Source organism: Bos taurus, chromosome 16, assembly GCF_002263795.3.
Source record: "Bos taurus isolate L1 Dominette 01449 registration number 42190680 breed Hereford chromosome 16, ARS-UCD2.0, whole genome shotgun sequence".
NCBI classification, from domain to species: Eukaryota; Metazoa; Chordata; class Mammalia; order Artiodactyla; family Bovidae; genus Bos; species Bos taurus.
Genome location: NC_037343.1, coordinates 43,915,418 through 43,928,335, shown reverse-complemented (window position 1 = coordinate 43,928,335; position 12,918 = coordinate 43,915,418). Strand labels below are relative to the sequence as shown.

Genomic DNA, 12,918 nt, shown 5'->3' with positions numbered 1-12,918 from the left:
AGTGACAGGAACAGGGCACACACCTTGCTTATACTCTACCCAGGGCTCTTGTGTTTGACATTTTGCCACATTTGTTTATCTGTTTTTGCTCTATATACATACTTTTTTTTTCCTGAACCATCTGAAAATGTACAGTTTTCAAATTTAGGAAATTTAATATTGATATAACTAATCTGCAGTCTGTATTCCAGTTATATCATTTATCTTTTGTTAAGTGATTGATTTAGCACAAGAGCAAAAACATGAAAACTGTTACTGCCAATATTTCTTTTATCTTTTAGAACTTCTTCAGTGAGTCTCTGGGTTTCTTGGTTTAACTGCTTTAGTAAGATGTAATTCAGAGCACTTCCCTGGCAGTCCAGTGTTTCCACTCCAGCAGGCACCAGTTTGATCCCTGATCGGTAACTAGGATCCCACATGCCAAATGGTTGGCCAAATAAAAAAATAAATTCAATTAAAAATTTTTTCAAAATGCACTTAAGATGTAATTCACGGGAGAAGGAAATGGCAACCCACTCCAGTATCCTTGCCTGGAGAACCCTGTGGACGAGGAGCCTGGTGGGCTGCAGTCCACGGGGTTGCACAGGGTCGGACACGACTGAGCAGCTTTGTACTTTTACTTAGTAACTGCGTAACATCCAGCTAGAGACTGGCAGGCAGGTATTCTTTCTGCCCCCTTCTGATGTCTATGTCAGAAGCTGTCTCTATCTCCTTTATACTTTAATAAAACCTTATTATACAAAAAAAAAAGATGTAATTCACGTACCAGATGATTGCCCACTAAATACATACAGTTCACCTGTTTTAATATGTTCATAGAGTTTTGTGCAACCTTGACAACAGTTTGATTTTAGAACGTTTTCCTTCCCACTACAAGAATCCCCTCACTGTTTGCAGTCACTCCCCATCCCCAGACCCACAGCCCTAGACAACCAACCACTATTCTGTCTATAGGCTTATCTCCTGATTATTTCATCTAAATGAAATCATACAACATACGGCCTTTTGTGTCTGCTTTTACTTAACCTAATGTTTTTTGAAGCTTCATCCTTGTGTAAGTCATCAGTACTTCCTTTTTATTGTTGCTGTTGTTCAGTCGATCAGTCGTTTCCAACTCTTTGCAACCCCACGGACTGCAGCATGCCAGGCTTCCCTGCCCTTCACTATCTCCCAGAGTTTACTCAAACTCATGTCCATTGAGTCGATGATGCCACAACCATCTCATCCTCTGTCAACCCCTTCTCCTCCTGCCCTCAACCTTTCCCAGCATCGGGGTCTTTTCCAATGAGTCAGCTCTTCATATCAGGTGGCCAAAGTATTGGAGCTTCAGCATCAGTCCTTCCAATGAATATTCAGGGTTGATTTCCTTTAGGATTGACTGATTTCATCTCTTTGCTGTCCAAGGAGTCTTCTCCTTTTTATTACCAAATGCTATTCCATTGTGTGGCCAGGTTTCATTTGAAACGCACTGCTTTGACCTTCCCCAGATGCCATGAAGAAAGAAATGTGCATTGTACTTGTAGTGAGGTGTCTAGTGTGGTGAACAGAGAGTTAGTGACCCTCATGCGACCCTCAGCATGACCAGAGTTAGTCTGGGCCTTGCAGACAAGAGTGCACCTTGGGGTCACTTACAAGGCTTGGATTTGATACCAGCTAGTAAGGAAAATATTCTGTGATACCTGTCAAGTGCTCTTTTTGCCTTGCAAGAATGCCCATATGTTGTGCAAACCTTGAACATTACTCCTGTGTGGACAAGAGAGCTTTTGAAGCATGTTTTTTCACTGTAGTATGAAGGCAGTATTCTTCAGTCTTTTGATTCCGTATTGTACTATAATCAGATAAGACCTCAGGGGGTTTGTAAACATTCTGTTCTTTATTCAAGGAGCTAATGTGAAGATTGACCCCTTATCATTTTGCATAGCCCTTGCCTAAGGATTTTAAAGATACATCTTTTCTTATTATTCAGGTCAATCTTGGAGAAGGAGGGACCAAGGTCACTTTTTAGAGGCTTGGGTCCAAATTTGGTTGGAGTTGCACCATCAAGGTAAGCAATGAACCTTTCAGCTAGCCCACAACATACAGTATGTAATGCACCAAGTCCTTCCTTAACCAGAGGGGCAGTACTGCTAGGTGACTAGTTTCTTTTTCTGTGTGAGAATCCTAAATGCATCTGATGCATAGAAATAGTGTTAACTGTTGGTATGTCTCTCAATGTGTATGTGTTAGAAAGAGGCTCTTGGTTGTTGTACTCTTAAGTTGAAAATTATTCTGCTCCCATCACCTAGAACTTTCTCTGTTTGCTCCTCCTAAGTGTGGTGTGTGGTCAGCAGCAGTGGCGTCACCAAAGAGCTGATTTAAATGACAGGATCTCAGACCCACATCAGAATTTGCATCTGGAAGCACTCATCTGAAGGAATTTTAAAGGCTTCTAGGTTTTACTTTATATGTATTTTTTAAAATCCCCAGTTTTGTTACAAGGTTTAATTCTCTTTAAAGCTTATTTGAACACATCGAGCTGCACTGTCTCAATACAATAGCCACTGGTCACATGGGGCTACTTGAATTAATTAAAATTAAAAATTCAGTTCCTTGGTCTCACCAGCCACATTTCAGGTATTTAATGTTCACATGTGGTTAGTGGCTCCTGCCTGCGGGACCATAGGCGTAGAGCATTTCCAGCTCCGCAGGAAGTTCTGTTGGGCAGGACTGATGCAGAGGATACACACGTGTGGACATGAAAGGGAATGAATGTTTCTGTGTGTGGAGGGGTGGGGGCAATGTATCTCTGAAAAGCAGGTAAGAAACTGCTTCTAGAAATTGCCTTCTGGAAAGGGGAGTTGGGTGTGACTGCTAGGACACTTACATGAATCGACATATACAGTAGATCTTTACAACAAAAATGAGAATGTCATTTTATATGAAGTGAAGACTAAAAGCTTCTTGAATTCTTACGGGTCAGTGCTCCAGTTTATACACAGATTTCCTGAGGATATCATAAATATGCAGATTCTTATTAAACCCTTTTGTTCCTTTAGAATTCCGTAGCTTGTGTGTGTGTGTGATCTATTGAAAATAAAGCAAGTACTAGCCTGTGAGATTATATGGGGCACGCATTATTAAGAGTACACAGACATGCTGCATATATGTAATTGATGAAGAACACAGAGTCATTCTACTTGGGGACAGTGCTTAACTTGGTAATGCCCGTCAGTCTGATATAGAGTCTTGGCCACCACACCCATTTAGAATAGTTGGGACCTAGAAAAAAAAACAAAAGACAATTTTATAACACAATCATGATAAGTAGTCAGCATCCTAGGTTGAAAAATACATTCTGTAATTGATCCATTGGCCAGCTGGAAAAAAAGAAGGCCATTTTCCTTGGCATTGCTGGTGAAGAGCAGGGAAAACCACAAGCAGGCTCTGCTCCTCAGCCCCAATCTGGGAGGAGACAGACGAGGGGAAAGCAGACAGGCAGAGGAGACTGAAGAGCCGGGGCGGGGTGGGAGGGAGTGCCACCCTTCCAGTGGTCCCGTTCTGGGGTAGGAAGTGCATCAGTGGAGGGAGCCCTTTATGGAAACGTGTGCCAGCCTACATGTCCCTATGTGGTCCCGAGTCATCAGGAAAAAGGTTCAAATTACATGTGACACACTCGTTATGGTGTAAGGCAGGACACATGTGATATACATTGGAAATGTATTATACATTTTAACAGTTACAATATATGTTGGTGCTTAAAAGGATTGGCATTTATCCAGAATGAAGAATGTAAATGGACTTCATATGTATACTATCAAAACCTCGTCTTCCTCAGTTATTTAGGACACTTCGACCATCACAGACTACTTTCTGGAGGGACAAGCGGGAGCTTCCCCAGGGCGGCTGCAGCAGGTTTTGGTTTGAGCCCAGATGAGGTTAAGCTTGCGATTACCTATTAACCTCTTCTGCATATTCCTGAGTTTGTCAGAGGTTGCATGGAGCCAGTGTCCCAAGATGTCCTGACCGTGTTCTCTCTTTGCTCTGACAGGGCTGTGTACTTCGCCTGCTACTCCAAAGCCAAAGAGCAGTTCAATGGCGTCTTCGTGCCAAACAGCAACATCGTGCACGTTTTCTCGGCTGGTTCTGCAGGTGTGTTAGGCCAGTGAGTGCTCATGAATGTCTCAGCTCCCTAAGCGTGGGTTGTGCCAGAAAGCCTCTTTCCAGGAGTTAAAAATTAGCTCTCTGCTTCTTTTGCACCTGAACTCATTTTTCTGAAACTTTATGTTAGAATTGATAAAATCTGAGTATATGAGAACAGCTTGTAACTTGCTTCCGTTTATTCTCCCTTAAGATTGACATGTGAAGACTGACATGTTCTCATGCGTGCTGGTGGTCAGTGTGATTATCTTTTAAAGGAATGTTGGTGTGTTTTCATATCCATCACATCATTTTCTAAACTTGGAGCTGCTTTTCTGTGACCCCCAGGTGTCTGGCATACCCTGTGTACAGTTGTCCTCCGCAGCTGGGTTCTGGATGAGGACTCGGGGCTTGAAGTGGGGTTTGTTCAGCAGGGTTGGTGATAGATAAGATGTCGTTTCTGTTCTTTTTTGAGGGAATCATTCCACCTACCATAGAAAATTCACAACAAGATTTTTCTCCCAGGAAATACTTGGCAGAAATATGTCAGTTGTAGATTGCTGCGAGAAGGCCATGCCATTTTCGATATAAAGTTTATGTCTGTTTAAATAGAAAGGTATTTTAGAGAATTAAATTGACATTTTATGAAAAATTTCCACCCTCTGCTGACCTCTAAATTGTATGTATCCATTTTCTCCCTGTTCCTCCAAATAAAAGTACTAGGAATTCATCTGAATAGTTACAGATAATTCTTGGAATGGAAAATGGAAATGACATTAGCAAAGATGCTTCACAAGAAAGGTGTTTACAGGATATGGAGCTGGCAGGGAGGTCAGAGGGATGGAGTGTAGTGCCTCACTGCCTCAGCCAATAGTGAGTTAGCCGTAAACTAAAAGCTGGGCACCAGTTTTGCAACTTTTGACAAATTAACTTAGAGAAACCCTTGGTAAATAAGATGGATCTGAAGGGAAATTTTGTTTTTTTAATAATCTTCAATTTGCTGTTTCAAGGAGCTAATGTTGCTGTAATTGGTTTTTCCCCTCCTTCCTGGTAGCATTCTTTTCTTTCTTTTTTTGTAATGCAAGTGTAGTTGATTTACAAAGTTGTTTTAGTTTCAGGTGTACAGCAGAGTGATTCAGTGTCTTATGGTCTATTACAAGATAGAGTATTGTTTCCCATGCTATACAGTAGGTCCTGTTGAACTACAGACTATCTGCGTGGGTCTTCCCACATGGCACTAGTGGTTAAGAACCTGCTTGCCAGTACAGGTAGATGTAAGAGATGCAGGTCTGATTTCTGGGTCGGGAAGATCCCCTGGAGAAGGGCATGGCGACCCACTCCAGTATCCTTGCCTGGAGAATCCCGTGGACAGAGGAGCCTGGCAGGGTCCACAGGGTCGAAAAGAATTGGACACAACTGAAGCATGTCTAGGGTCATGTTATCAATCTGTTTAGACTGTGAAAGGGATGACATATTCCAGAGGACTTGCTGTGTGTCAGGTCAGTGATATACGATACTGCTGCTTTTTTGGTTGATGGAGAAGGCAATGGGAACCCACTCCAGTACACTTGCCTGAAAAATCCCATGGGTGGAGGAGCCTGATAGGCTGCAGTCCATGGGGTCGCAAAGAGTCGGACACGACTTAGCAGCAGCAGCAGCAGCAGAGAGATTAACAACATTAAAATGGAGAAGACTTAAAGATGGTTCTTATAGGCAGACCAATCTTAAAATGTCGATTTCCTAAAATGATCAGTCAGATATCAGAATGTCTTAAGTTTGGATTCAGGTAAATGGAGATTTAGTTTCTTCTATTTTAAGTTAAATATAAGGCATTCTGTCGGATTAGATCATAATTTCTTTAAAACAAATTATTTCTGGACCTGATGCTTTCAATTGAGTTTCAGAATAGTTTCATATTTACCACCATAGGAATCACATTAACAGGAATACCAACAGCACCAGCTAGAGTCTGGAAGGACTAGTAGTCGTCCTCAGTTGCTCAGTTGTGCCCTCCTCTTTGTGACCCTTTCGACTCTGCAGGCTCCTCTGTCCATGGACAGGGCTCTAGAAAATTGAGATTTACTTTAGTTCAGTATTACCAATAGATGTTACATTTTAGGGGACTATATTTTCCATCTGTTGCGTGGAAATGGAACTGCTTCTTACCGTTTTTATTATTAAGCCTTGAAAGCCTGATTTCAAGGTTTATCATATGGAAGACATGGCTTTAATAAGCATTGGATCTGTTCGGTGATAACATTTTCTATTTGTTTTTGTTTTGTTTTGTTTCTTCCAGCTTTTGTCACGAATTCCTTAATGAACCCTATATGGATGGTTAAAACCCGGATGCAGCTAGAACGGAAGTAAGTTTTTACTTGTTCCTTCCTTAATGTAAGACTTGAATTCTCAGGGGTTTTTTTTCTTCTGCCAGTTCCAGTTGTAGAGTGAGACCTATAGCATCCTTAACCATCCCCATCTATGTTTTATCTGCATATAAGCTTATGTAGAAACTTCTCTTGTGTTGAGGTTTATACTGCCAAGCCTCAGCGGGGAGACAGAGGCCAGCAGAAATAACACACAAGGGGATGTCAGGAGTTCGCTCAGGTGTGGCCCCTGATCCCCGGGGTAGTCCTGGGTCTCTGCTCCTGGAGACCCCGCCCCCAGGTGGAGTGCTGTGAACTGTGCTCTAATGGCCTCTCTTGTGGGAAGGTGCCAGAACAGCAGCGCCCAAAGCCTCAGAAGGGGCATTTTAGTCTCCCAAGGCCCTCAGACATCCTGGATTTCTCCCTCAAAACTGTAGCCAGGGATCCTTAACATCTCTTACGCTCTGGGTTCCTTTGGCAGTCTCTAGTGAAGCCTACAGGCACTTTTTAGAATGATTTTTTTCTCTCTCTTTTTTGCACTGGGTTTTCATTGCTGCAAGTGGGCTTTCTCTAGTTGCAGTGAGCAGGGGTGCTTGGACTTCTCATTACAGTGGCTCCTCTTGTTGCGGAGCTCGGGCTCTAGGCACACAGACTCAACAGTTGTGGCTCGAAGGCTGAGTTGCCCCTTAGTTGCACATGGAATCTTCGTGGACCAGGGATGGAACCCATGTCTGCTGCATTGGCAGGCAAACTCTTAAGTCCTGTACCACCAGGAAAGCCCTAGAATGACATTTTTAAAAGCAATGAAAACCAATTATTGAAATACAATTATCAGTGTTTTTAAAAGTTACAATATATTAATATACTTCTTTAGTATATTAAATAACAAGATCAAGGAACATCCCAGTAACTACTGTAATTTCAAGTCAGTGATGATGATGATAAACAGTGTTTTCTGATAGGATTCTAAGTACCCTTTTGTTACTAGGTTGCCTAGAAATGTGTGTGGGGCGCTGGAAACTTCCAGCTAGTCCAGTCTAACCTTCAGCTACCTATAGAGAAAGGAGGGGAGAGAGCAAGCAAGAGCTCCACCTAGAAATGGAGGTGGGCTCTGCCTTTGCTTATTTTTCTCTCGAATGACCCGGGTAGCCTCTGAAGTGGGTCTTTGACATTCCCTGTCCGTTCTACCTGAAGGAACCTTCTAAAATGTACCAGGTCTAATCATTTAGAGGAGATATCTTGCTCAGAAGCCTTCAATGAATGTCAGTTACTGTCAGGGTCAAATCCCAACTCCTCAGCTTAACCTTCAAGGTCCTTGGCAGTTTTCAAAAAATGTCATGTGGTCTCTTGCTTCGGTCTCCTTGAATCTGCCTTCCTCACTAGGAATAGAACCCTCAAGAAGCTCTTGTCCTACGACATCCTGACCAGTCCTCTCCTAGAGCGTCTGGGTAGTTACTTCCAAGCGTGCACACGGTGTCCTCACATCACTTCTGTTTAGCAGAGGATAAATGCATTGGTCAGCTGAGATCCTTCTTTATGTGCATTTGTTAAAATCTGCCTGGTAATGACCTGTGCTCAGGACATTTTAAAGCTATATTTGGTGGGCTCTATTGACAGAGCCCTCAACAACGAGGATTTGTTGCATGTTTTCCTGTGCACCAGTGGCAGCAGAAACAGCAGAGAATAAGACACAAGCCCTGCCTTCCCAAAGCTCACAGCTTCACAGAAAATAGAGAGAATTATAGGTTGGTGGGAGAAGGGGCCAGCAGTGCTCCAGGACCCTGGGGGGTGGGAGGGAGTCCCTGATGCAGTCTGCATGGGACGTGCAGGGAGGCAGCCAGGGAGGGACTTTTGTGGCAGGGATATCTCCCTGTGTCCAGAAGCCCAGTGGGCACTGGCAGTGAAGGTACCGCAGGCAGAGACTCGGGTGTGCAGCAAATTTGGAGACAGGGAAGCTTTGTTCATTCTGAGCAGCAGAAAGTAGGGGTGTGTCATGCATGTGAATGTGCTGGGGAAGGAGAGAGGTACAGGGAAATAAGGCTGGAGAAGCCGCATCCTTGAAAGCCCTGGGGAGGAACGGGAGCTTGGACTCGGCTGTATTTGGAGGCAGTGTAGAGCTATTAGAGCAGGGATTTCAGGGCCCTGTCCCCAGGGGATGTTTGGCAGCGTCTGAATATTTGTTTCTCACAGCTTAGGTGGTATCTAGTGGATAGAGACCAGGGAGACTGCTAGATACTCTATAACACTTATGACTACCCCCAGCAGAGAACTGTCCAGCCCCAGAAATCCCAGTAGTGCCAAGACTGAGAGACCCCTTGTGAGAGGATGGTAAACAGGGGAGTGGGTGCTTGCGTTTGCATTACAAAGGTCATTCCAGGTAGGGGGCGGGAGTGGGGGGACCCAGTGCACTGATCTGCTCCCCCACAGGAGGGTCTCCTACGTGTGCCCAGCGTGAACGCTATCCAGTCCAGGGATTCTGTGTGTATCCAGGCAGTTTATGAAAACTTCCTGTCGTGGGGCAGGAGCATCCAAGCTGAAGGCCTTTTAGTTATTGTATAGTTTCTTCCGTGTTTATAAGTTTACAAATGTGGGAATAATGGAGGGACTTCCCTGGTGGTCTAGCGGCTAAGACTCCAAGATCCGGATGCAGGGGGTCTGGTTTCAATCTGTGGTCCAGAACGGAGATCCACATGCCGCAACCAAAGATCCTGCATGCAGCAACTAAGACCCGGCACAGCCAGATAAGAACCCAAAAAAGAAAGAATAGAGTCAAAATAACAGCATTTGGAGACCACAGTGGTAACAAAGAGCACTTAAACTTACCACCCTGTGAGATTCTTGGCGGATTTTCCTTCAGTGTTTCCTTAAAGTGTGTTTGTATTATAATTGTACTTTACATGGAATTTCACCTTGCTCTCCACTTTAAGCACTTCCCCATGTCTTACTGCCTTCACGACTCTTTCAATCTAGTCTGTGTACCATCCGTCTGCATGTGTAGACACATGGATGGTTTTGATTCTATTACAGTCATATTTTCCTCTTTGGTGAACACCTTCCATCTAGCTCTTCTCAAAGGTAGATCGAAGACTCTGAGCACTTGTCTGCGAGTTGGGACAGATGCTCGTGCCATCCTGTGGGCCTGTGGCCCCATGTAGCTGATGGGCCTGGCCTCACTGTGGACAGGACTCAGCCAAACCCAGACCAAGGAGGACTATGGCGCCTCCCCGTGTACTTTCTCTTTATCATCCTTGTGACTCAGGGGCAGCAGGCAGGCTCCTCAGCATGTGGCGTGACGGCCTGTCATTGGTCTCCTTTGTGCAGAGTGCGAGGCTCCAAGCAGATGAACACGCTCCAGTGTGCCCGCTATGTTTACCAGACGGAAGGCATCCGCGGCTTCTACAGGGGATTAACTGCCTCGTATGCTGGGATTTCGGAAACCATCATCTGTTTTGCTATTTATGAAAGCTTAAAGAAGTATCTGAAAGAAGCTCCGTTAGCCTCTTCTACAAATGGGACTGAGAAAAATTCCACAAATTTTTTTGGACTTATGGCAGCTGCTGCTCTTTCTAAGGGATGCGCCTCCTGTGTCGCTTACCCCCACGGTAGGTCCTGCCTGGCCTTCAGGCGCGGTATAGTGGCCATTGGTGTATGTCAGTACTTCCCAGGCCTCTGGGGTTCAAATGGAGATGCAGGTACCAGCGGGTGATGCAAGGTAGCTGAGTCCCAGCACAGCCGGCTTCAGCTCGTGCGTGCAGGTCATGCGGGCGGTGGGGGCTCTGCTTTCCTTGGCTCCACCTGATTGTGGCCAACACTCAGCAGAATGTGAGCCGCGTGTTGTGGAACATCTGATGTTTTCAAAGAAACAAAAGAAATCTGGATTTTGTTTAAAATTCGTCAAAAAAAAATGATATGGGAGCCAAGCTTTTTAAAAAAAAAAAATTCTCTCAGCTTCCACCTTGAATGGAATGCTGAAGAAAGCTACTTTGGGTAAGTTTATTTTGTAAGGAATTCATAATAGACCTCATGTTCTACTGAACTACTTTTTAAAAAAACAGCTCAGTTTATTGTGCCATGAAAAACAGGTTTTGTTTTCCAGCGCCTGCTGCACGGTCAGCTGTGGCATTGCACACGGCCAACTTGCAACAGGCCACTCAGGCCCCGTCATGTGCTGGGGCACCGAGCAGCCCCACGGGCTCTTGGGGAGGGGGTCTGCCACTCCCCACGTCACATGCCCTGAAGTCCGCTTGACGGGCAGTGCCAGGTGTCTTGCCACAGGGGGCAGGGTGAGGCCGGGCCAGGTGGGCAAGACTCTGAGAAAGGAGGAGGTGGTTTTTTAAGCTGGATGGAGTGGAGAAGGATCCTAGTAAGAGGAGAAAGTTGGGGAGTACATGGGAAGAAAGCCTTGTTGGAGATACCACTCACTATACTTAATATAAATTAGGCCTCCAGGGAAGTGACAGCGTTTACTTAAGAGTAGAAAATGATAAACTGTCTTAAAATTGTCTCATTCAAATGAAACTTTTATTTTTCTAATCCTTTAGAAGTCATTTGGCACTCTTACCCCTTAGAAGTATACATAAGTCTTGGGACAATTGACCAATTCCTAGAGTTAGAAAATGTTCTGAAAAAAACTCTTCATGGTCTGTGTGGCTGCCCCATCTAAACGGAGCTGAGAGGGCAAAGAGCCACCGTTGCACATTAACGTGTGTAAAGCTGGGTGCTTTGCTGTCTCTCCATGCACCCTTTGGAAGTTCAGTTCGCTCATAGCCTGAAATGCGTGTCTCTTCCTGCAGAAGTCATCAGGACGCGGCTCCGGGAGGAGGGCAGCAAGTACAAGTCCTTCGTCCAGACTGCTCGGCTGGTCTTCCGGGAAGAAGGCTACCTGGCCTTTTATAGAGGACTCTTTGCCCAGCTCATCCGGCAGATACCAAACACTGCCATTGTGTTGTCTACCTACGAGTTAATTGTGTACCTGTTAGAAGACCATGCTCAGTAACAGGCCAGAAAACTGTGCTCTAGAAGAATAAAACTGAGAAACCCTAGAGAATTTTTTTTTTTTTCCATTGACATGTAGAATGTTTGAGACCGAAACAGGAAAGCCATAGAATATGTGGCTCGCATCACCTGTTGGACATTTCCTTTTGGATTCATGCTTTCTGGAAGGTTTAAATTCATTAACGTTAACAGTTAATTATAACTACTTTTGGTTGGTGTTTGTGTTTGTTTTTTTAACTTAAGAGAATACAGGATTAAGCAGCCAGTAAATTAAATCATGGTATTTAATTTAAGTATAAATTTGGTTTGTGTCCTCTTTTATATCCACCTTATGGTAAACTGTAGCTAACGACTTCAGTTAAGCATAAGCTTAGAAACACAGAGAAAAACTAAAAGTACAGTTGTTTTCTAATATGTTAGATCCTGCTCTGATGGAAAGATAAGAAGTGTCCCAGCTTGGTGGCACCAAGCAGACCAGGACAGACCACCCAGCTGGTCTCCTTTCTTCATTTCTAGATCATCTGAGTTCTCCAGCTGCCAAGTTAAAAAAAAATAAATACAACTTCCTGACACTAGATATTTTAACCTATAAACCTTTTCCAGTGGTAAAGAATCCACCTGCCAGTGCAGGAGACAACAGAAGACTCAGGTCTGATCCCTGTGTTGGGAAGATCCCCTGGAGGAGGAAATGGCAACCCACTCCAGTATTCTTGACTGGGAGAATCCCATGGACAGAGGAGCACAGAGGGCTTCAGTCCATAGGGTCACACAGAGTCGGACACGACTGAGCAACTGAGCGTACACAAACCTTTCCCAGAAGTTATCCTCTATCCCCAGTTTGAACCGAAGGCAAGGGTTTATATTATTTTGGCCACACCGCACAACATGTGGGATCTTAGTGCCCTGACCAGAGAACAAACCCATTCCCCTTGCATTGGAAGCTCGGAGTCTTAACCAATGGACCACCAGGGAAGTGCCAGAGGCAAGAGTTTTAAAGAACAGTTTACCAACTTCCTTGCCCCTGGGTGTGTTTCCCCAGGTTCAGCCTAGTCAAGCCCAGGTACCTTGTGAGAGCGTTGGGCACCTCCCGAGTTGGCTGTGAGTGTGGAACGTGGCTAGTGAGCAGCAGACCTGCCCTCTGGGGTCTTCAGCCCTGTTGTGGGGGCTCCACCACTGGAGAAGAGGGGCAGGGTGCAGGATTGACTGCCTGCTCCTCCAAGAGAGCCCCCTTCTATCCTGGTAGGAGGCACTGGTAATGCTGAAATACCCTAGTACAAGGTTAAAAGGCCTGGAAATGAGAAATTACCAGAGTTTTAAACCACCCCCATTTATAAAGGAACTTTAATAAACAACAAAAAGATAGTAAGAAGGCAGGTAAGATCTATGTAGAGTCTTTCCATTAGCCCTTTCACTGCAGTCTGTATGTATTATACATTAAGGTTAT

The 12,918-nt window shown here is 44.6% G+C and overlaps 1 protein-coding gene across 1 annotated transcript in view; it reads left to right on the top strand.

Moving 5' to 3' along the window:
* The window catches only part of SLC25A33 (solute carrier family 25 member 33), a 30,198-nt gene extending 18,424 nt beyond the window's left edge, over positions 1 to 11,774 (top strand). Inside the window, exons 3-7 of the mRNA XM_010813300.1 lie at positions 1,967 to 2,044; positions 4,028 to 4,128; positions 6,413 to 6,479; positions 9,801 to 10,081; positions 11,273 to 11,774. Coding sequence (XP_010811602.1) covers positions 1,967 to 2,044; positions 4,028 to 4,128; positions 6,413 to 6,479; positions 9,801 to 10,081; positions 11,273 to 11,475 — 730 coding nt within the window. The 3' untranslated portion in view covers positions 11,476 to 11,774. The remainder of the gene's footprint in view (positions 1 to 1,966; positions 2,045 to 4,027; positions 4,129 to 6,412; positions 6,480 to 9,800; positions 10,082 to 11,272) is intronic.
* The last annotated feature ends 1,144 nt before the right edge of the window (positions 11,775 to 12,918 follow it).